The sequence below is a fragment of the Myotis yumanensis genome, unplaced genomic scaffold, assembly GCF_028538775.1.
Source record: "Myotis yumanensis isolate MYYU_CA2020_CCGP unplaced genomic scaffold, mMyoYum1.0.hap1 SCAF_1, whole genome shotgun sequence".
Taxonomy (NCBI): Eukaryota; Metazoa; Chordata; class Mammalia; order Chiroptera; family Vespertilionidae; genus Myotis; species Myotis yumanensis.
This window is the reverse complement of record NW_027223752.1, coordinates 31,140,653-31,165,277: the sequence shown is the minus strand read 5'-3', so window position 1 is coordinate 31,165,277 and position 24,625 is coordinate 31,140,653. Positions and strand designations below refer to the sequence as shown.

At 47.1% G+C, this 24,625-nt stretch overlaps 1 protein-coding gene across 1 annotated transcript in view; it reads right to left on the bottom strand.

Annotated features, from left to right (window-relative positions):
- Nucleotides 1-24,625, bottom strand: part of DPF3 (double PHD fingers 3) — a 271,445-nt gene that overhangs the window by 48,624 nt on the left and 198,196 nt on the right. The window contains exon 8 of the mRNA XM_070417223.1: nucleotides 8,226-8,354. Within this exon, the coding sequence (XP_070273324.1) occupies nucleotides 8,226-8,354 (129 nt within the window). The remainder of the gene's footprint in view (nucleotides 1-8,225; nucleotides 8,355-24,625) is intronic.

Here is a 24,625-nt window from a genome sequence, read left to right as displayed (position 1 = left end):
GTGGTTATGTATTATGAAAGGGTAAGAAATGTCCATAGCCTAGGAATTGAGAAACTGAGGCAGAGATGCATGGCAACAAACTCACACAAGATTGAGACCAAACCCAGAACTTTTCATTTCTCCTGTAGGTTTCTACTCACTAGACCAAAAATGCCTGACTCGGGTAATACACAAGCAACATCACTTCCAAAGGTAAAGAAAACCCCCTATGGAAAAGTGCCTAATACATGAGCCTGCTCAAACTTGAAGTAGAAGTTCAAGATCATATTCATCAGATGTAACAGGAGGCATATTGGGATAATATTAATTAATTTTACTCCACCATGAAGTGAGACCCTCCAAGCAGCCTTTAGTTCTCTCCTCGAGTAATGATGTTGTGTTCCCTCAAGTGCTATCTAAAGGCAATATCGGCTGCAGCCCATTAGGAGCATAGAGAGATGCAAAGTAAGCAGGAAGACTTAAAGGGATACTATTGATGTGCACATCATATTTTTATTAAATCCTTCTCTCTAAAAGACCAGTAGCAAATTGCATTACTGACTTTAAAGTATCTTTAAAAAAATGAAATGCATATTTCTCACTCCCAGTGTTACTGTGATTAGAGGGTCTGATCTCCACATGGTCTCAATAACAGAAATAAAGGATCAGATTGCTCTAAGTAGGGAAAAACATCAGATAGACAAAACAATAATCACCTTTTTCATCAACAGTTCCCCCAGGGGATGTGAATGTTGTAACAAATTTAGAAAGTTCTATATATTTGATTCTCCTATCTTTGGGCTAGGACTCAGAAAATTAGATGATGTTTCTGAAACATTTTGGGTGGACACTTTATTGAGCTGAGGACAAAGGAAACTAGTTAAATCGTTCTCATGCTGATAACTCTAATTTCTTTTATGTTAAATTTGGAGTAAGTGATACTTATTTAACAAAAGCAACAATAAAACAATAGATGTGTTGACTGCTCATACAACTGCTGCAATTCCTGAGGTCACAGAAAAAGGAGACCTTTGTTCCTAGTAGGCATCAGGAGGGAATGTCTAGAAATGAGGTTTAAATGTCGAGCTTTCTATAACTTTCTGCACAGAATTTTAATTGGAATTTTCTTTTTGGGGACCTAATTGCTTACTCTTCTAATCCTTTAATAAGGCTACCACTTACAGCTATATTCATTATAAATACCCCTTCTTTCAACTGGACCTGTGAAAAATCAAGGGAGGTATATACACATACAGTGGGGCCTTGACTTACGAGTTTAATTCGTTCCGTGACAGAGCTCGTAACTCAAATTACTCGTATGTCAAATCAAAAAGTGAACGAGTGAGACACGTGATGCTGGGCTGATGTGGCGTTCACTGTGACGTTCGCTGCGCCAACTAGCGGTGGGGTATCTGAAGCTGGCTCGTAACCTGAATTTTAGCTCGCAACTCAAAGCAAAAAATCGGCCGAGATGACTCATATCTCGAAAAACTCGTTAGTCGGGACACTCGTAAGTCAAGGCCCCAATGTATATCTTCCCCCTTTGACCAAGTATTAACTGAAGTGCAGCCATAACTGTAGCCAAAGGAGGCATTATGCTTCCAGAAAAAACTCAAGGAAAAGTATTGCAAACAAAAAGTAGTAGCTGTTGGATAGGGCTCTGAAGGAACGGGTGAAGAGGTTCAACCAGTTACTGAAAGTGGGAGTAAAGTTCTCCCAGAATATGGAGGCACCAAAGTAGCTCTCGATGACAAGGATTATTACTTATGTAGAGATGGTGACATCCTTGTCAAGTATATAAAATGAAACAAGTCACTATGCATCCGCTGAACTTCTGAAATCTTCCTCATCTAAATAATTTCCATGTCTCTCTTTAATAATGAACTAATATTTCTATTATTAGATTACACATAGGAATATTGTATTATATTCCTATATCCCATATGTAGGAACCTGCAAGGGCCGCACAGAACCATAATATAAGAGTACAGGAGGTCCTGGGGCCAGGTGGCCAGGGATCAAACCTGACTCCGTATTAGCTGTGAGGCCTTAGGTACATCTCTTCACCTTATTACTGAGCCTCAGTTTTCCCATTTGTAAACTGGGAATAACACAAACACCTACCTCAGAGGGTCGTCATGAGGATTAAATAAACTATTCCAGGGAATGGACTCGGGACAATGTCTGGCACATGAATGTTGGCCATTGTCACGTAGAGAGAGGGTGGGAAAGATGCAACATCAACCATCAAGGTGGCTGGAAACTCAGGACATCCAGCTTCCTCCTCCTATAACCCCCGAGTTTCCTTCTTTCACCTTAACACATCTGCCTCCAAATCAGCATCCATCCTGCTCTCTCACTCCACTCATCTAACCTCTCTGAGTTGATCTTTCTCAACTAAAAAAGGAAAGATTTGAACTTGATCATCTTTAAAGTACCTCCCAGTTCTTTTTTTCGTTCTTTTTTTTTTTTAAAGGATGTAAATTCTGAGTCTGTATACAGTGATTAAGGTGAGACAAGGTGTTCAGGCAATGCTAAGATATAGGACCATGCTCGCATTGGCTACACCAACTGAGAAAGATGAGGATATCTACTATCCCCAACAGAAGAAAAGGAAAACCAAGTTATAGTAGTAAACATAAAACAGATAAGCGCTAGCCATCCTCAGGTAAATCTTCCCATGGGAGTTTGCCTTGTTTAAACAATTCTTCATTCTTCGTTCCCTTCAGAACTCCAAGCTAGACTCTGAAATTAGGTGGGTTTTCATAACCTGTTTTAATTATGTGGATTGAATTTTTTTTTCAAGTTCAAAGGTAGGCTGTCATTAAGAATTTCAGGACTACAAACAACTAGACAGATTTCAAATGACAGTATCCATTGGTCAGACATGCTTTTATTAACATGGGAGCTCACAGTTCATCAGTGAGAGGAAGTCATAATGCCATGAATCCAATATCTGACTCAAAGTAATAGAACAGGTGAAGAGGTGGAGAGTGACAGCAAGAGCAGATTGTATCCCCTTAGCAGAAACCAACTGGAACCAACTATATTGGCTTTTCACACGTGCACATGCAGCAATATTAACTGTTGGGGGTTTATGCCATATTCCCTAGGAACGGGACCACATACAGATGAGGCAGGACATCCCCAAACTGGATGAGGCTGTTACTTTCGTTCTCTCACAATGAGAACAAACGCCCAGGCGAGCACGTCCATATCTGAAGCAGGAGAGGAGCAGAAGCCCTGCCTGTTTCAGGTACCAGAGAAGCACAAAGGGCCCGCCTGTGGGTTTCTTTGCTTGGTCCTTGCTTTTGTCTGGTTGGTTTGCTATTTTAACGAGATGTCTAATTCACCGAAGGTCTGCAAAGGATGGACCGTCAAAGCGGATCTTCCCAGACACTTAAGAGCCTGGGTGGCCTCTCTCCTCACCCAACCCAAGCCAAATGGCAGAACCCATGTCTCTGGACCCGTGCTCTCATGGAGGCCAAAGAACCTGAGCGCACTTAGTGGGAGTTCGGAATCTTCAGGTCAGCTCAGGTGAGTGCTGTGCCTAATCATAGACCTGCTTTCATTTGGATGCATCCCCTTGGCTGTTAAATTGGTACCTGGAGCAAGAAAGGCCAACCTCAACATGCAGTCCCCCTATGGCCAGGCGCCCGCGTTCCTGCCAAGTCCAGCAGCCCACGCCCAGGTCACTTCCCTGGACACCCCCTCCAGGTGTAGCCGTGGGAGGCAATTAGGTAGGCACTTCCCCAGGCACTTTCTCTTAGAGTTGAGCCAGAAGCCAGAAGCCCCCCATTCTCCACACAGAGCCCGAAGCAAGCTCAGTCCTCACACTAGGGCCAGGCCCCTGTGGGGGTACATGCACAGACACGGCAGAGGGGCAGGCTACCCGGGAGTCACTCTCACACTAAGAAGGGGATCCAACCCGCCCCCCCCCCAAAAAAAACACCCCACAAAAGACAAGGTAGGTGGGGGTGGGGAGGGAAGAAAAGAAAGTAAGGGGGGAAAAACAACTATGATGGTTTGCCCTCATGGTAAGACAGGTCAGCCAAGACATACCTTTTGACTAGGCCCGCACAGCTGTTCACTCTTGGGACTGCCAACAAGGTGGGTGGTCTTCTCCATCGCCCCAGGGGCCTTGAGCAAGTGTGGCTTTGCTTTATTGCAGGAGATGCTATTGGAAACATAAAACAAAGTGCCTGGAGGGCACTATAAAAAATAGGATACGGGAGGACTTGATCATCCAACGGGCATTTCTACGTTTGTAAAGAGGGGTGTGGGGCAGGGAAATGTACTTCAGGTTTCGTTCTTTCTTCCTCGAGCGCAGCTCGGGTTGCTGAGTCCATGACTTTCTGCTTACGTTCCGTTCCTGCATTTGGAAATCGCTCTTCACCAGGAGGAAAGTGAGGGAAAAACCAGCAACCACCGAACAGTGGCTCCGCTGATGGAGAAGAGGAGCCCAGCAGGCGCTGCTGGGGGGGACCCAGGTGCTGGAGGGAGGCACACAGCAGCCCGCACTTCTCAGCAACTGCTGACATTTTCTCGCAAGCAGGGAGGAAGCCGGAAAGGTCAGGGATGAGAAATGGGGAGGGGGCCTGCCGTGGGGTACAGAGTGCAATCATCTCCCACCGAGGAACTCCTCCTGCCCGGGTCTCCTGGAATCAATCCTCCCCCAGTGGCTTCCTTCTAAACAGGGTATTACTTCAATTTCTTTGATTTTCCTTCATTCTCTCTCTGTCTCTCAAAAAAAAAAAAGTCAGTTTCTAATAATAGTTAGAATATATAAATAATAATTTATTTAATGTAATTGGTTCTTTGTTTCCAAACCCAATATTCCTCCTCTCCTCATTTTGCCAATAAATAGGAACACTGAGGAAATCAACTCTGCTCATATCAAAAAGATCCCCTCCCCCGAGAGACAGTGCGCCTAACTTCTCATTGCTCTGGAAAATAAACAGCACATCACGAGGCCATCTCTCTGAAGGACTAGTTTGCTCTTTTGTTCTGTTTTGTTTCAGTAGTTTGTGCTTCTGCTGTACATACTCAAAATTGAGGACAAGGGGGAAGGGATGGATGGAAGGCAAGAGGAAAAAGCAAGGATGAAGGGAAAATCTAAGGTTGTCTTTCATTTTTAAAAAAATGTGTCAGAACCAGAACAATGACCAAGTCAGAGGGTGATGGCTAATTGCCCAGAGAGTCCATTCATGGGTTTAGCAACTGCCCTTTTTGTCTGCTGTGGGCGAGCCCCGGCCACTGCGGCGTCCTCGGCAGGAGTGAGGCTCTTCCAAATCGTCCTCATCAAAGCCGTGGAAAGTTGAGGTGTCACTTTCTGATGTGGAACCGAATAAGTCCTCCGTGGTGCGTGCTGCGGCCGCTGCCTCCTTCTCCTTCCTGCCTTCTCTTCCCAAATGAGCTGACATGTATGATGAATATATCAGCACATGGGTTAAGCAACAGACAGCATTATTAATAGTCTTATTATATTATTACAACATTATGCTTCATAGCAAGATCATAAACCATTTGCACCAAAAGAGATTAACTGGGTGCATCACCTGGCGACAGGGATTTGGGGTAAAAGGACAAAGCCAACATTTCCAGGGAAAAGGATTCCTCCCTCCCTGAAAAGGCATTGTCTCTACCATAACATGTACGTCCACAGCTCTGAACATGAGTGAAAGATTCCTCACGAGATTTTTTTTCTCTTCTGTATGCACGCACATGCGTGAGCACACACACACACGCACACACACACACACACACTCACTCAGCCCCACCCCAGGCAATGAGTTGACTTGGTGGGTGTTAGCCCGGCTGGTGTTTCTTTGGTGTTTTCCATGGGTGTTTCTTGCACAATGTGTGTCCTTCACTTTGACAGGCAGCTCTGCAAAGGTATTACTGTCAGATAACCCGTTCCAGGCGGTTAAGCCTCCATCTGCTTTATTTTTGTTTTTACCTGTGTCTAATCCCACTCTTTCAGTACCCGTTCAATTCTGCCCTTACACCATGTGGCTCATTTGCACAGAAAGAAAAAAGAAGCTGAAAAGTCCGACATGTGGTAGGTAATAAGAGTCTCTCGTTTTCTTTAACCACTGGAGGACATTAGTGTGATCTGCACCCACATACATGTGCCCATGCACATGCATGTGCACACACACACACACTCCAGCCACGACACACGCCCAGGTCTTCGTTACCCCAGAAAGTCCAGAGTTGTCAAATCTAACTCAGAGCACTAAGAGAGTGAAAAAATAGGAGTTATTTCCTGAAATTTATACAACTCAGGTTTAAACTGTTTACATTCTAAATGGGCCCCAGGATTACCCCCAAATAAGGTCACGATAGGCCAGTTACGGTGCCAGGATCGGGAATCTCATTTTCTCCCCTGGAAACAGGAAGTGGGATGGACTGGGAGGGAACGAGAGCTCTTCCAAGCTCCACACTCTTCCTTGGAAAAACTCCAGGAGGCCCTGGAGAAGTATTTGCCCCCTATCTTTACAAGCACATCCCATGGGTTAATGCCACCTGTTTATTCCCAAGGTATCAACTGTTTCAGGAAAATCAGAGGCAGACCTGGACTAAATTAGTCACCAAAATTAATCCTTGGCAAATGCAATGAGAACACCTAGGCTGGTTAAAATAGTCCCCTGAGTCACAAAGCAGACAGATCCTGGGAAGAAAAAGCTGAGTAAAAGGCTGTGAAGAAAAAGGGTTTGGATAGAAAAAAAAAATCAACTGCCCACGTCTGGTCCCCCATGAATCAGATTCAAGTACCTCATCTTTTATAGGGAAGGAAGGGAAGGAAGTAGTTTGTAATGAGGATCCTGAAGCTGCCCTCTCTAGCACGTCCCCCGCGGTCCATAGCCTTCTGCCTATAGCATCACACCAAGTGACTTCGCTTCTGACAGTCGTTCACTTTAAAAATACTGAACTGCATTTCATTTGTTTCATTTTCTTTTTAAATATCTAAAACCCAGAGTCCACTATCACACAAGCCCTCTTTTCTAAACTGGCACCAGGAGAGTAAAAGGTTCAGCTTTAGGTATCATGTTTGCAAAGTAAATGAACTGACAGGGTTGCAGTGGGCCACCCTGTCAGGGTCCTTAAGTGTTACATGTTGAGATTTGCACGCAATGGAAACCACTCCTTTTTAAATTACTTCTCAAGTCAGTCTTGAATCTAAACAACCCAAAAGCCAAATGAAGTAAAAAGAAAAGGAAAAAGACTAGCGCTAAAGTTTGTGGACCAAGCAAAGGAAGAATGGAGTTGCTCCGGTACACCCAGGTGTGGTCACCTCAGCCCTATTCTTGGAAGTAGGAGGAGAAAGGACACAGGGAAGCGTGTGGAAGGAGCAGGGCCTCCTCGCTGCTGGATCCAGTGTCCAACTGAACTGCATCTCACCTACAAGAGTCCATAGTTGAGGAGACTAAACACAAGTCTGAAATCTCTCGTTGGCCTTGTTATGACATAAAAATCTACGAAAAATTGGTAGTACAACCAACCACAACCAGCCAAAAGTAACGGTTTGGTTAGAATTAAAAAACAATCAACAGCTTGAGCAAAACTTGAAAACCTGAATTCATTTTAGGAATGAAAGAACAGGATCAAAGTCTTTTTTTATTTTAGTCTTTGGAGAGGTTAGAAATGAAAATTTCAAAACAGGCCAAGCCAACTTCAGATTAGCCCTAAGAACACTGCCCTTTTGACTCCTTCCTCTATCAGGGTCTCTTTTTTGGTTCCACATGAGAAAATGGGATGAGCGGCCAACGGATGCGATATTTATGCTACTACCGAGCAGCGCAGGGGTCTCTGACTCCCACAACTCAAAATGTAGCTGCTGCCCCAATATTCATGTTTCCGTACCTTCCAGTGCGCCCAGGCACTTCCGCAGAACAAACGCAGCTTTGTGTTACATGTACGGCACCCGATACAAGAAAGTGTTGCGTGTGTCTCCAGGTGTCCCCACATATCTCACAACAACACACACAAAGGAATATCCACTTCATGAAAAGGCCAAACACAAGACCAGAATTTCTCCCTTCCCTTTTCCCTGGCTCCCGAGGCATGATTTCTTGAGATCCAAAGTAGAAAAATATCCAATGACCTGAAAACTCCTCTGTACTTGAAATCGTCACCACCACCAACTTCCCCACCCCACCCTCCACCCCATGGCAGACAGCAGAGGCGTGCGGGGGGACAGCTGCTGGTCTATGGGCACAGGTGCAGGAAGGGGTGGCACTCACCAGAGCGTCCGCAGTCTGCACAGGACACCAGCTCTTCAGGCCGCCCACTCTTCTTGTTCATGTTGGAGCCTCCCAAGCAGAAGTCACAGTAGTTATTAGGAATGACTGTCCCATCCGGTCCTTTCTGGGCTGTAGAAACATTTTTTTAATTGAATTTTAGACTGAGATCAGTTTCCACTGCCCCCTCTTCACCCACAGTCTGGCAAAATCTGCTCCAGAAAAAAAGATGAAGTTAGAATCTGAGGTTTTGTTACGACCAAGTTGTTAACTTGAGTTGGGGTCTTTTTGACCCTCCTCAGTTTAATAGTACCAGTGTTGCCCTGGCCAGTGTGGCTCAGTTGGTTGAATGTCATCCCATGCACCGAAAGATCCCCAGTTCGATTCCCCGTCAGGGCACGTGCCTAAGTTTTGGGTTTGCTCCCTGGTCAGGGGTTGCATACAGGAGGTGACCGATTGACGTCTCTCTCTCTCACATCAATATTTCTCTCTCTCCCTTCCTCTCCCTCTAAAATCAATAAAACCATGTTTTAAAAATAGTGTCAATGTTTCGCAAGCCACCCAGTTTACTTTGATTGTTGCAATATTTCCCAGCTCTGCGTTTTAGAAGAAACAAGCCTGTTCCTCTGATTGCATCCCTGGATGGGCACAGCATCCAGGCCTGCTAGTCAAGTGAACTGCTCTCATCCCTGAACAAGCAGCTCTCAGGGCCAAGGCCCCAAACAGCAGATGGCAGCCATAAACAGTGGTGTGACGAGAGAGAGAGAGAGAGAGAGAATGTGAATATGAGAGAAGAGAGAGAGAGAGGGAGAATGGTCGATGCTTAGGCCTTGCCCTTCGGAAAGATGCTTTTGTTTAGGAGACAGTCCTACCATCCCTGAAAAGGAAAACAAAGCAGCGTTCATTTCCAGAAAGGACACTGCAGATGCTCTTGGGGACTTTGATGAGCATCTTGGCAGGTACACAGGTGTTCACTCTTGCTCAGCTGTATCTCCCTAAAGTCCAGACTCGCTGGTCATGGAAAGCACCCAGGACTAGATAATCAGCAGAACCCACGTGCCTAGAATCAGACTGGACACTTAGCTGAGCCTCAGGCCAGAGATGGACTGAAAAGCGAGTTAGTGAGTGTGCCTTGAGGCTTAAGATCCTCATAAGCCGCCCATGATGAAAGTCCTATACAGACAGAGAAAAATCTTGGTACATCGTCTTAAAACAAACCCTTATGAGAACAGCACCTGTCCTCGAGCACTGAGAGCACTCTCAGTTTCTACTGCCTGGTGTAAAGCCTTGCACAGGTTCTTTGCCTCGGGAGAAACTCCCCCATTTTCCTCTGTTTCCCTGGCCCTATTGTGGACATGTCTTTGTCACATTAACACTCCCTGTTTGTGAGTAGAAAGAAACATCTCTCCATTTATGGGATCAGCCTAAACCACGGGGCATCCTCCTCCTCGCGATACCCATGCCTGCTATCTTTCATTATTCACTGGCTAACATTAATCAGGGTCCCGTAGGGTACGAAGCTGTAAAAGGAAGCAGATATGTGAGCAGAAATACTATCCAGACAGTAAGTGATAAACGGATTCACCCACTTTAATGCGATTCCCTCTGGCCTTTGCTTCCTCCATGCCTCTGCTTTGCCTCCAGGAATAGAAAAACTTACCTGGGAAAGGCAGAAGACAAAAGCTTGCAGAATCACATTACAGGGGGTTAATCCATTTATCAGTTGCTATTTGGATTGTTTAATCAGTTTCTAAGTCATTGATTTTCATCTTCAGGGAGGCAGACAAGTCTCTGCAAGAAAAGTGTTGGCTGTTTGGGGGCACACAGAGGAGCCCGCCACACCCTGACATCAGTCTCTGTATCTCAAAGGCATCTGCATGTCATAGAGAATCATTTCGCAAATCGCCAAAAACCAGTACATCTGCCTGTAAAATTTTCATTGCCCAAATCCAGAAGGAAGTCCCTTTCTTCCTTCCCTCTCAATTGCCATCTTAACCATTTCTGGAACTCTCTTAAAAAAGCCAGGCACATCTATGAAGCAAGTAAACTCAGGGTTTCCTGACCAAGAGGCTATCATGGAAATCAGTCAAAAGGTGGACAAAAAAAAAGTGTGGTGTATTAAATGTAGGGGCTGAATGTAAACAAAAGTTAGATTTCAGGATTGGCATGAACTAGATATGAAATGTGGAGATGCCAGTTACAACGTAGGTAGCTTCCCACATAAAAATCGATAAAAAAAATCTCATGTGTATCATTTCACAATAACTCTCAGGAGGCCCTATCTCACCATTTGTCTCTCTCCTGTTCTCTTAGGGACCTCTTATTATGTCAGATTTTTTTCTGCCCTTTCACAAAATCTTTTAAGCAACCAAAGAAGCTGGTCGTCCCCAACCCACTGTATCACTTGTGAGTTATGAGGAGAAGGAAGTAGAATATAGAGTATAAGAACTCCCAGATAATCCTTTACAGTTTTTACCACCAGCAGACCATTGGTAGAACACCCAGACCATTGAATCAGGGACTCCAATATGGCAAGAAATAAAAAATTCAGAAATGATCTAGTAGAGCGAAGAAGACAATGATGGAGAAATGGATCCTATATAAAAAGACCAAAGGAACAGAATTTAATTCATCTGATGAAGAGAAATTTCTGAGGAGACCGAATCAGAACAGGGTCCCCACATATTTTGGTGTTGGTTATTGGCCACAGAAAGTGCCAGGCCCAGGAGGTGAAGAGGTGCTACAATCTTTGTAGGCCCTGGTGTATGCAGCTGGGACATGCTAGAAGTGGGGGAGGGAGGGGCTGTATTTTAGTAGAGCAATGACCCAGGATAGGAAGGGATACTGAATGGTTACACTTCATTTCCAGCAAAATCCTTTCTGCTTCAGTTCCTACTGTCTTCTCATGACAGTGAGCTCAAAGCTTTCTTCCATCTTGGTAAAATGGCGTAGACTCATAGATAGTCTTCGCACCTGGTTCTCATACACGTTTTGGTACTTAGGATCGGTTTTGGGGTGAGAGTTCTCCCATGCAGCTCTCCCAATTCCCCAACCAGGCTTTGGGGCGGGCACTCTGCTGACACTGCTGAGGTTGCTTCTCTTGCTTATGCATGTGTACACCTGCCTCATCTCCCCTATTAAAGGATAGACTCCTTCAGGTCAGGGACCACGTCAAACACATCTTTGGAACACCCACGGGCCTGTGCACAGGAAATGGTTAACAACGTGTGGGACGAAGGGCTCAGAAGAGAACGGCAGAGATGCAAGCAGGCAGCATAGTGATACCACCCCTGGGACTTCCCAGCAGGGACAGAGCACTGGGCTGGCTTTCTCTGGGGCAGAGTTATCTGTTGTGCTGAATGTCATTCACTGCCTGGTTTATTTCCCTCGTCCTCAGAGCAGAGCTGGTCCATGTCCAGAGAGATTGGTCAGTCATCTCTAACTCCCAGAGAATACAGGAGCGGTAGCTGAGAGCCCTGGGTTGCAGCAAGAACAACACTGTGCCCCTACGATGGTAGGTGAAGCACCATCTTACATGCAAACATCCAAGAAAAGTTTGTAAGACTACGCTTCATTGTCTCTTGAGAAGGGGACACCAGGTTGCATCTGCCCACTCAGCCTCCCTCTTGTTCAACAGCTTTTCGAGAAGAAAAAGCAGCAAACACTTATTACACAACAAAACTGTGATGGATCTTACGCTGGATGCTTTACATATGGTATTTCATGGATTATCACACAAAAAAAATATTTTGTGAAGTAGGGATTATTTGACAGATGAGGTAACTGAAGTCCAGAGATTAAGGGCTGGCTCCGGGGTTCACCTCCAGGTTGTCTGTGTCCCCAGTGTTTGCCTCCTGGGAATTCCAGAGGCAAACACTTTCTGACCAACATTTGCATATAAAATATTTCAGAAATCTCTTCATTCACCTAACCCATTATTTAGGAATCCCAAAGCAATAAAAGTTGAGGTTGGCCTGGTAAAAGCGGAAATTCCCTTTGAACTGAAACTTAATGTCCCTCTCACAGGGATCCATCCCGGTGACCTGCTTACTGTCATATGCTCTGCAGAAGAAACACTTCTCCGGAGATTCCAGGAGCCTGGGGAGGGATTTTTTTAAACTAAATCTCACACCACGGCTCTGTTGGCCTATGGCCTGACCCAGGGTGAGCAATTTCCTGGTACTGTATCTGAGATCATTAGAAAAAGGATTTTACTATAAATAGGAAGCTTGCCCAGACCTTGCAAGTGGGATTTAAATAGAGATTCTGCCCCTGCTTATGGGAAATTGAGTCCCGCTTTATAGAATAAGATGACAGTGAGGGCAAAGGCCCGAGTGGTATCTCGGTGGCAGCGCCCGCAATGATGGACTTGGTTTTCTGTTGATTAATGTTCATGGGCTGAGATCATATAAGAGATACAAGGAAGCTGCTGAGAAAATAAAGTGAGCCTGAAGAGTTTAGGAATTTATCTGGGCAGATAACTCCAAAAATCTCAATGAAAGAAAAGAATAGAAATCAAGAACAAAGTTCCTGAGGGGGATGAGGGGGACTAGAAGGTAGAGGGAGCATTCATATAAATCAAACCAAGAGGAAGAACAGCCAAGCCCCGAACTGTCCCACCACCACTCTCAGGAGGGGTTACGCAGTCGTTCTGGAAAACACACACTATGGGGTTTTCTACCTCAATCAGGCCGTGTCTATGGCAATCACGGCCCCAACTCTTCCATAGAACTACCACCCAAACAGGGCTGCCTTTCTCCAGTTCCGTCTGATCTCTGCTGCGATATGCCTGCCACACATGAAGGAATGGGCGGCAGGGACAGTCTGGCATCAGCAACAGCCCCTCATCCGGCTCTTCCAAGATCTGAACTCCGCCCCAAGTGTCCTAGGGGAACAGGAAGCCAGCCAGCTTAGGCTGCTCCAGGGCACATCCACAAAAGCGTGACTTCACATCCTGAGCAGACGCTCAGGACCGCCTGCCAGGGCCTGGTGTGTACAAACACATGGCCATGCTCTGTGCCCGCCACCCAGCCCTGAACCAGCCCCGGCCCCAGTCCAGCGGTGGTCTCCCGGGGCCTGCTAGTTGGAGTGCACAGCCCTTGGGGAACCGGGGGGCAGTGAGGAGAACCCTCCAGGAAATGTGCCTCTCCTGTCCCCCCACCACCCTCCACGGCTGACAGTTCCCATCCCTCCATAGGTCTGACATGTTTCCATGGCAACTGGAATCCTGGGCTCCTGCAGCCTCTGGTCTTGCCACCTGTTATTACTTCATCTCTCAAGTGTAAAGCATCCTCGCCTGGTGCACTTGGCTGTGCAGAGCGCAGCTTCACAGGATGGAGTAAAGAAAGGGGGCAGGAAAAGAGGGAAAGGCAGCCCCAGGCTGGCCACACAGACAGGCCAGGCTGGAGGAGGAAGCTTTGGAGACGGGGAGAGGGAAGAGAGGGGGTGTAAGGCAACGTGCCTTCCCTTCAGAATCAGCGAGCAGGCCTCAGCTGGAGGCCACGGCCACATCAGCTACCTTCTACCCAGCCTTTAATGAGGGACGAGGGCGGGGGAGGGGGAGGCAGCAAAGGCTGGAGCCCAGAAGGCAGCTGTGCAGAGATGTGTGCTGGGCCCGTGAGGAGAACAGCGAGAAGAGGGTTAATGTGGTGAGATAAAGACTGTGAGAAAGGCTGGACCAGAGGGCAAACAAAGCCTCAGAGCCTGGATAAATGGCCTTAATTCTCATGCTCTTGCTCACCCTACGCCTTGCGTGTTTACTCATATAAATTATCTCCAAGGCCTGACACCTTTTTTCATTGCTTCCCTAGAAGAGATGAAAAAATAAATCCCACAGATCCAAAGAATAAAAATGTTGGGACCCCATTCAGGCTGGTTCTTCCTGGACACGTAGTAGCAACCTTGGCCCTGCCCTGGGCTCCTGGAGGAAGACGAAGGCTGCCTTCCTCCCCGAATAAGGAAGGCAGGGACTCCGGAGCCTGGTGGGAAAACTGACACCAGGCTCCACTCACGGGACAGAGAACTGCCTTCCTCACTGGCCATTTTGCTGCCTGACACTGACTACAATGAGAACGTAGGACAAGGGTTAGGAGGGACTGCTGGTGCAGAACGATTCCAGGCACCGCTAGAGAAGGGAAGGCCCAGGGCTGTTTTAATGTCGTCACGTTTATGGAAGGAGCTAAGTCGCCACACTCCGAATTATCAAGGACAACATGAGAAAGAAGGAGCTGGATGGAGCACAAGCTACCAGAGGAAGGCAGTGACACAAAGGCGTGGTCAGAGGAGCAGGCGTCTCCGAAGAGGCCTTTGTACCTGGAAAGGCTTCCCCAGACTCAGTTCTTTGAGTACACGCCTACTCAGAGGCGAGAGAATATGCTAGATGGCGTCTTCGTGTCCCTTTTAGGCCCATTGTTTGAGTATTAAATAGGGTGAAAGAAGAGACAGAAAAACAAAGTTTTCCAAACCCAGAGGAGCTCAGTCTTTCATGCTGCTTCATGCTTATGTAGGTGTCTCTTCCCTATTTGCCGTGAGCTCCCTGAGGGCAGGCGCAGTGCCTTTCATCTCTGAATCCCCAGCACCTGGCGCAGTGATTGACGGGGAGTTGACAACACTTAATGAAAGAATGAACAAATCTTGGCAGAGGCTTTGGGTGGGGGGAGGATCTGCCAGGCAAAGAAAAGTCAAAAACCAGAAACCGAGTGGATGTAAAGTATCCCCCAAGTTCTGAGTGACCATGCTAAGGCACTGCCAGTGTCAGTCCCGTTCATGGCAGGGACAGAAAGAGTGAGGAATATGACTAATGGGGGACTAAAGCTGCAGTGAAGAAGCCAATGGGGCCCGGCCGGCATGGTTCAGTGGTTGAGCGTCGACCAATGAACCGGGTCATGGTTAGATTCCCAGTCAGGGCACCTGCCCAGGTTGAGGGCTTGGTCCTCAGTGGAAGGCGTGCAAGAGGCAGTGGATCAATGATTCTCTCTCATCATTGATATATATATATATGTTCTTTCCTCTCTGAAATCAATAAAAATATATGAAGAAGAAGGAGAATGAGGAGGAGAAGGAGGAGGGGAGAAGGGAAGGAAGGAAGGAAGGAAGGAAGGAAGGAAGGAAGGAAGGAAGGAAGGAAGGAAGGAACCGCCGCCAACAGGTCTGCCCTCCTGCAGGAATCCTCTCCCTTAGGTATTTCTTAGAAAACCAGATGGAAGGAATTAAGAACCCCCAGGCTCAGTTGGCCCCAGAACCCCTTGAGTCCCATGTTCAGTCTCTTGCCAGGAGCCCTGCACCAGCCAATGAGAAAACAGGCCATGTTTTACTGTGTGTTTTTGTGTTTTAAAATGTGGTATCAGCCATCCCACTCTTCTTTGCATCTACCTTCATTTCCTCCATCTTTATGAAATACAAAACGCATACTGTTAGACACGGGCCTTGAGAATATTTACTCCTAAACACTGTGCTATAGAAACAGAAAACATGTATTCTCACACTGAGGTCTCCATCTTGACAGATGCATTTGGTTAGAGTTACAATTGGCCAGCAGTTTGGACACCACATCACAGTTCTGGGGCCAGAAATGACCCATCAGTACTGTCCTTTGTGCTCCAGACTTGGGCCAGCAACACCAGGTCTGTCACAGATGCTTCAGGAAAGGGAGAAAAAGACCAAGCAAAACTGATTACCCTTCTCAGTGCTGATTAGGAAAAGCACAGGAGATGTTTTAATTTTCCAGTAGAAGGTCGTATGGGTCAGTCCAAGCCCTGGTGCAGCAAATATCATTGCCACCAAATGAGTCAGTTGAGGGGGAAATTGTTTCATTTGAGAGCAGCTATGTCAACAGGGCTCTGAATGAAGTGTCATTCCCCTAGAGAACTACAGGACATCTTGATCCTGGTGTTTTAGCATCAGCTAAGCTTTACCCATTAGGTTGTCGGGATATTATTGTGTTATTAGAATTTAGGAAGCCTCCTTCCTACCTTGCCCACCCCAGCCCCTCTGCACCCTTCCTCACCACCACCTCCATGGGACTCAGGTATGTCAACCCCATCGGTCCACATTGAACCAGCATTTTCTGGGTCCTTCAGACTGAAAAACAGTATTCAGAAAAAGGAAAAGGATGAGCCTCAAGTTTCAGACCTCAAAATTAGGACAGAATCCAGGCACCAGAGCTGAGGGAAAACCCAGCCAGGGAGGAGGGCCCAGATGGGGACACACCCAGAAAGCAAGCCAGGCAGCAGGTGCTGGGAGCTATGGAGACATTTGCCCAGGTAGAATGGAACGTTAGGAAAGAATGGAAACCAAGGCTAGCCGTTAGATTTAACAGTGCAGCCTGATTCCTGGCCAGTTACCTGACCCAGTGCATCCAAAAGAAAATAATTCTAAAGAAATAGATTGAAAACCAGTCTTCAAAAGCTGGATTTCTCTAAGGCAATGGTTCACCTGGGAACTTATTAAAAATGCAAATTCGAGGGCTCCACCGCAGACCTACTGGTGTAGCAAAAATCTGGGGTGGGACCCAGCAGTCTGTGTTTTAATGAACCCTCCAAGGGATATTATTGTGCGCAAGCTCGAGAACCATGGCTCTACACAACATGTGAGACACACACACTGCATCACACGTATTTTCTGTTCATGCTGTGCTTTATCTGAATGAATATTTAATCACCACGTAACCCTATGAGACAGACACATTCATGTTCTGGTTTACATGGGTGGCACTTGAGGCACAAGGAAGCTAAGTAGCTTGTCTGTGGTCACATGTCAGTAAGTGGCTATGTTGCCTCTGAACCCAGGTAGTATGGCTGTTAGCTGGCCCACTTGATACTGCCCTACCCCGAGCACACACAACCACACACTTGAGGGAAGTCAAATCAGAGTGGCTGGTAGGCCTTGGAGGCCAGGGCTTCTTAAACGTGAGGGGTCTCATTAAAATTCAGATTATGATTAAAATCTAGAGATAGGTCCCTAGATTCCACATTTCTTATTAAGGTTCCCTGAAAGGTAGTCAACTGTCTGGATTTGGGTGGCACTGAGGGGTTGCCAGGGCACAGGATTTTTGGTCTCAAACTGGGAATGGCCTGGGAAAACCTGGACAAGACAATCACCTGGGTCCCAGGTGATGTTGGTGCTGCTGACCACACTTTGAGAAGCAAAAAATGCAGGCCTTCAAGGTGAGGAGTTTGAGTTGTATTCAAGTGTGATAAAAGTATTGAGAGCAGGGAATGGCATAATCTATTTTATACTTTGAAATAAAATAGACTATAAGAGAAGAATAGACTAGAAGAGGTAAGAAGAGAGGCTGAGAAATCAAAAAAGAAGAAGCAATGATCCAAGAAGGAGCCGGTGTGGCTAGGAGATGAAGAAAGGGAGAGATCTGGGGTATATTTTGGAGGGGAGCTGACCTGGGTGGGTGGGTGGTGAAAGAAAACAAAGAGCCAAGGACGAATCTTCAAAATTGTTGAACGGAGTAATGTGTGATTTTTTAAAAGTAAAACGCATTTATAGCCGAAACCGGTTTGGCTCAGTGGATAGAGCATCGGCCTGCGGACTGAAAGGTCTCAGGTTCGATTCCGGTCAAGAGCATATACCTGGGTTGTGGGCACATCCCCAGTAGGAGATGTGCAGGAGGCAGCTGATCGATGTTTCTCTCTCATCGATGTTTCTAACTCTCTATCCCTCTCCCTTCCTCTCTGTAAAAATTCAATAAAATATATTTGAAAACAAAACAAAACAAAACAAAACAAAAAACGCATTTATAAACTAATGTCTCAAGTAGAATTTGTAATGAGGGGATGAGGTCCATATAGCACCACACACAGTTCAAATTACTTTTGGAGACTAAATTTCCCTGTGAGCTAAATAGTGTCTCCCCCAAAATGCATACGTTGGAGACCTAACCCCAATGGGATGGTAGTGGAGATGGGGACTTTGGGAGGTGATTAGGGTTAGGTGGGTCCTGAGGATGGGGCCCTCATGGCGGGATCTCGTGCCCTTATAAGAAGAGACACCAGAGAGCTTGTTTCTCTCTCTCCGCCCACATGAACCTAGGAAAGGCCTTGTGAGGACATAAGAAAACCACCCCAAGGAGAGAGTTCTCACAGACACCAACCCTGCTGACACCTTTATCTGGGACTTCCAGTCACCAGAACTGTGAGAAATAAAGTCCTGTTGTTTAAGCCACCCCATCTACTTTGGCATGGAAGCCTGAGCTAACTAAGATGCTGCCCAGTGAAACATTAATTTCTCTTGAAAAGTCGCCAGGCAATATGATTCATTTGACAATTGGCCTAAAGGTGAAAATTAGAAGCAATCAGCAGGACCATGACAAAGATCCCGGACTAAGACTGGGATCCATCACGTGGGCCCCAATGTGCTGACGTAACTGAACGGTGCCCACCTCAAGCACATTCACATTTCAGCTTCCCATCTTGCTATTCATGTTACTTGAGACAAATTACTCACCCTTTCTGAGCCTCAGTTTTCTACTCTGCAAATTGAAAGCAATAACATGCGTCTCATGGACTTGTAACATTACGGGAGATGATACATGTAAATTGCCTGGTGCCTAGTAGGTGTTCCACAATTTCTTTGCCTCTTTCCTCTCCTAGATGGGAAATAATTTTATCTCTGATAAGGCAGGAAAAGAAGTGACACGTGACTAGAGCATTCCCATCCATGCACGGGCACATACTCAGTCTCTGTGCATCTTGGTATGTCTTCTAGGGGATATAGCGCCCACCTCATTTGTTGTGAGGAATGAATGAGATAAAGGTGGCGCTCTTCGCTCAGTGTCTGACACATTCAAGGAATGTCGGCAAGTACTGACATCATCGTTTCTTAGGACATGGAACTCTTCAATCCTGAACATTCTAGGTGAGTAAGTAAAATATGTATGAGAAATAAGAGACTCACAGGAAGGCAGGTGGCGGGTGCATGCCTGGTCCTGGGGACACAGGATGATAAATACCACACTTGGCTACATTCTGCCCCACAGCTTCCTCTCTCTGGGTTTCCAGCATCCATCTTATTTCCAATTAAACCAGAAGGTCTCCTAAGGCTGAGCCACATGTGATGCCTTTTCAGAGGCCCAATTTCACTAAGCCCCACAAGTGGGCACATGCACTGTACGTTCTCAATAAATGCACATGTGCAGCCTGTGTAGAAGGATTGGTGTCCCATATCTAAAATTTAGCAAAGGATATGCCAGGGCCAGGTCAGATTCTGATATTTATGCCTGATGCCAATGAGACCCCCACAGGCAGTTAGCACCACAGTATCGCACAGTCGCAGATGGGCCCTGACTCAGATCAGCCATCTGTGGTCACAGACATGCTCTGTTGGTCCAAATGGCACAGAGATGGGATATCAGCATTCACAGCGTGCAGGCCTGGTGCCAAACGCCCACACCACCCCGCTGAAGACTCGCAGCAACCCCATGAAGTCCAGTGATTATGCTTGCGGCTTTATGGATGAGGCAACAAAAACGCAGAGACCTGTAAGTAACTGACCAGAGTAGCAGTTACGAGACCCACCCTGGCCTGGCCAATTCCAATGCCATTCTCTCGGCCACTGGGTGTGGATGATCCACAGGACTAGGAAATGAACGCCAAGTCTACTCTCAAGGCCAAAGCAACCCCTGGGTTTTTCTTCGCTTTGCAATCTGTAAGCTACTTGCTTAAATAAGGATGAAATAATGCACCTAAAAAACACCTGTTGTTAGTTTCCAAACTTGCTCTTCAGGAAGCAAGAAGCAGCTCACTTTCCCAGACAGAGTCCCATGTCTGAATTTCCCTTCTGCCACCTGTAACAAAGCCTGACTTCCCTGCACGGAGGCTGGGTAAGTAGTGGGCTGTGTCAGTTTATTTATGGCTTTTCTGGCATCTTTCAGGCCCAACATTTCTAAGCTTGTGTCAGTCTTTCTTGTTGCCCCAGGGCCATGCAGTAGAGGACAGAGAAGTCAGAAGACAACATCTATTATATCTCTCCTATCACTGTGGCAATGACATCATATGCTTCTTTTAGATAATTTTCCCATTATCAGACTAATTTTCAGATTATCTAATCAGCCATTACCCTTCATCAACTCGACTCTCCTCCTTCAGTTCTATAAAGTACAGCTTGCTTCAAAGGTACCTGACAATGGGGCCTTTCCTTCTCCTGAAGGATAGATAGGGAAAGCCTTCACTATGTATAGGGAAGACTAAGACCTCCTGAGACCTAGGACAACCTGACTTCCACTCCATGGACTTTAAAATAGGCTTGAAATAAATTTTACAGACCCATATTTTAAAAAACATGTTCCTCTTAGGAGTTCCAAGTATGTTATAGAGAGCATTTTATACTAATTTACACTATGAAATAAAAGAGATATACCATTTAACAATTAATACTACGCCAGACAGATTTCCTTATAAATTATTGGTTCTTGTCCTCTAGTAATTGCTACTGTCGCTCTCCATTTCCTACAAGATGACGACCACACACAGAAGACACTTCCAGCTGTGGCCTCTGCCAACATGTCTACCATCCTTTCAACGCCGTCAGATCCAACTATTCCCAATGGTCTGATATGCCATGCTACTTCATACCTCCCTGCCTTTTACATGCAGTTACCTCCATCTCCTGAATACTTCCTCCTCATTCCTCAAGGGCTACCGTGAATGTCATCTCCTTAGTGAAGCCTCTGCAAATCCCCTAATGCAGTGGTGCTCAAGCTTTAGTGGCACCAGAATGCCCTGAAGGGCTTCTTGAAACACAGGTTGCTGGTCCCCACCCTCAGAGTCTCTGTTTCAGGAGGTCTGCTGGAGCCAAGAATCTGCATTTCCAACAAGTCCCAGGTGCTGCTGCTGCCCTGAGAGCACACCAGCCCAATGGAGTGGACGTGTACTGTGTGTGCCTCAGAGCCTTTGCTCCCTCACCCACCCTGCACGTGTCCTAGTACACGTGCCCACGCAAGACTGGGAGCTGCTCAAGGACAGGGAACAAGGCAGCACTCAGCGCATGGCTACTAAACCAATGGATGGATGGATGGGTAGATGGATGGATGGACGGACGCACAGATGAGTGGATTAGACTGAATTTATTCACATAGCTTTTCCATCCAGGTTTAGGACCTCATATGTGCTCACACCCACGCCAAGATACCTTAAAAACATTGTCTGTAACAGAGTCCCATTGCACAGAGAAGGTAAAAAGAAATTCAGGGAGAGTTTTGACCTTGTAAGCCTGTGCCAAAGGAGTTTGGAGTTCTAATCTAGTGCTCTTTCTGCTACCTTGGCCCCTCTGGGGCTGTCTACCAAAGTGGCATTAAAAGAGTCACAACAGAATGCTTCTGAGAGACCCCTCTCAGAATCCTACCCGCCCAAGCACTCCCTCCCTTACACACACACACACGCACAGTGATTTCATTTATAGAAAGATGAAGGTAGTAAGAGAAATGGAGGAAGAAAGAAGAATCCAGCCTCTCACAGGGAGAGAAGGGCAGCAGCTCAGGCGGGGAAGACCCCATCAGAAAAGCACTCGCTCCCCAGGGGAGCGTTGGAGCTCCTAGCAGCCCTGGGGTGGCCGTAGCTGAGGGAGACAGGCCAGGGCACAGAGGAAAGGGGACAAGCCTACAGGAGGACGAGAAACGTGTGCTCAGGAGAAAATGAGAGACTAGGAGAGGAACAAAGGACAGAGAGCATCAGCTGGGAGGGGGCAGGAGGACGGGAGGAATGGCAGTCAATGCTGAGCTGGCAGCACAGGGCAGTGTGGCTGGGGGAAGGTCAATGCCAGCTCCACTCTGCCCTTTCAGCAGCAGCAGGAGCAGGGATGAGCAATGGGCTCTGCTGGAGACACAGCTGGGGGAGATGCAGCGAGGGACAGCAGGAGGACCAAAGTCAAAAGGCCTCTCTGCTGCAGGTGGTGCAAACGCCGCTGCCCAGGGCCCTGGAAATGCCTGCGTCTGTAGGGCTGTTTTTCCGAGAGGCCTGTGCTCACCAGCAGCTCGGGTCAGGCTACAGCTAAAGAGGGAAAAGTCAGCATTCCCACCACACTGGCGTCCAGCGTCCAGGCCAGTTCCTGAGGGACTGCAGATTAGCCTCGAGGATTAAGCTCCCTGCCTCCCTCCCCCACTCCACAGCCCTGCCAAGGGAGGATCACAGAGCTGAGACCTGAGGATGCTGCAGAGCTGTCACATTCGATTCACCACACGGCCCCAGTGGCATTTAGGGGCAGGACGGATGGGAGCCCACCCCCACCACAAGCAGTGGGAGCAGCTAATGACTGGGTATTAAGGATGCCGGCAATTAGTGCTCCCGAGAAAATGGTTGGGGGCTGCTCACCAGGGGAATGCGGAGGAACCCGAGCACACATTCAGAGCAGCATGCTGACGGGTGGCCGGTGTGGTGCAGAGAATCTGGGGAAAATTGCTGTCTGTCAGATTCATCCAGGGAAATGGGGGAAGAGGAAAAGGATGGCTTCTATGGACATTGAAGGCCTTTCTGCCCCACCCTCCCCAGTAGCCAAATTGAGGTTAATCACAAAGGGGTCACTGAGAGATGTCATGAAAAAGGTGTTTGTGAGGCTTCTGGAACCTTCCTTGTGAGAGGAGGCCCCAGAGGAGCCCAGGTAGAGTTATTCCTTTCTCTGCAGTTTCAAATCCTTGGGTAGTCCGATGATCCTTTTTTAAAAAAAATATATTTTTATTGATTTCAGAGAGGAAGGGAGAGGGAGAGAGAGATAGAAACATCAATGATGAGGGAGAATCATTGATCGGCTGCCTCCTGCACGCCCCCTACTGGGGATCAAGCCTGCAACCCAGGCATGTGCCCTTGACCGGAATCAAACCTGCAACCCTTCAGTCCGCAGGCCGACACTCTATCCACTGAGCCAAGCCGGCTAGGGCCAGATGGTCCTTTTGAAGAACCCAATTCCATCAGCAAGGAGGGAAGGAAGAGAAAGGTTCAGAGGGGCTGGAGGGAGTGTGCTCACTAACAGACCCACAGGGAGAGGAGAACAAGCGTCGGGATGAGATCTGTTAGGAAGTGTCTCCATCTGGAAGGAAGGAAGGAAGGAAGGAAGGAAGGAAGGAAGGAAGGAAGGAAGGAAGGAAGGAAGGGAAGACACAGCTTCCTCGCCGAGCAAAGCCGTCCTCAAGGTGAGGACTTGAGGAAGCAGGAGACACTGACCCCGGAGAGTGTATGAGGAAATCCTGGGGGACAGAGAAAACTATGCAAGGGCCCATCTCCGAAGTCAACAGCCTGCGGGAGGGGACCGCAGGAAGAGCTAAGGGCCTGCAGTGTACCCGAGGGGCCATCAGAGCCTTCCCCCACTGTGGCCATCACCGTGCACACACAAAAGAGACAGACAGAAGTATTCCAGACCCTTAGTGTGAGGAGAGCACATACACAAAGGAACAAAGACCTGGCCTTTGAGAGGAGATGTCAAGGAGATAAGCCAGCGCTGGAGGAGTGAGAAATAATGGCAACCTAATAAATACTTTAGAGAGAGCAACCGTGGCCAAGAAATGCTTTCCCAACAGCAACCCAATCAAAGTCACTCTCAGCCTCCTCCTGATAGAAGACCATAGCTACACCCTGGCCACTCAGATGAGAGAAGGGACAAGAGGAGAGACATGGAGATGCAAATATTTTCCTTTCTGAAAGGCAAGGCTGACTGGACCAAGGAAACCTCACCCCAAAGGGAAGACAGACTTTGGCACTGCAGCTCCTCAGACCCTCCTGCCCTGCTTGTCCAGCTCTGTCCATATGACAACACTAGGTAAGAAAACACAAAAGTCTGGAACGCTGAAAGTTAGTAAGAATGAAAGGTTTTAGGGGGCGATCTCTGTCCCCCACAGTTCATATGTTGAAGCCAATACCTCAGGAAGTGATTATATTTGGAGGTAGGGCCAGTAAAGAGGTGATTCAAGAAGAAAAGCTCAGCCCTAAACGGTTTGGCTCAATGAACAGAGCGTCAGCCTGCGGACTCAAGGGTCCCAGGTTCGATTCCAGTCAAGGGCATGTACCTTGGTTGCAGGCACATACCCAGTGGGGAGTGTGCAGGAGGCAGCTGATCGATGTTTCTCTCTCATCGATGTTTCTAACTCTCTATCCCTCTCCCTTCCTCTCTGTAAAAAATCAATAAAATATATTTTTAAAAAAGTTTCTGAGGCTCTAGCTAGTTTGGCTCAGTGGATAAAGCATTAAAAAAAAAGAAGAAGAAGAAGAAAAAGAAGAAAAGCTCAAATGAAACTGTTAGGAGGGCCCTAATCCAATCTGACTGGTGTCTTTATAAGCACAGGAAATATGGACACACAGAGACAGCAGGTGCACATGCACAGAGCAACAGCCATGTGAGGAGGCAACAGGAAGGCAGCCATCCACAAGCCAAGGAGAGAGGCCCCAGGAAAACCCAACCCTGCCAGCACA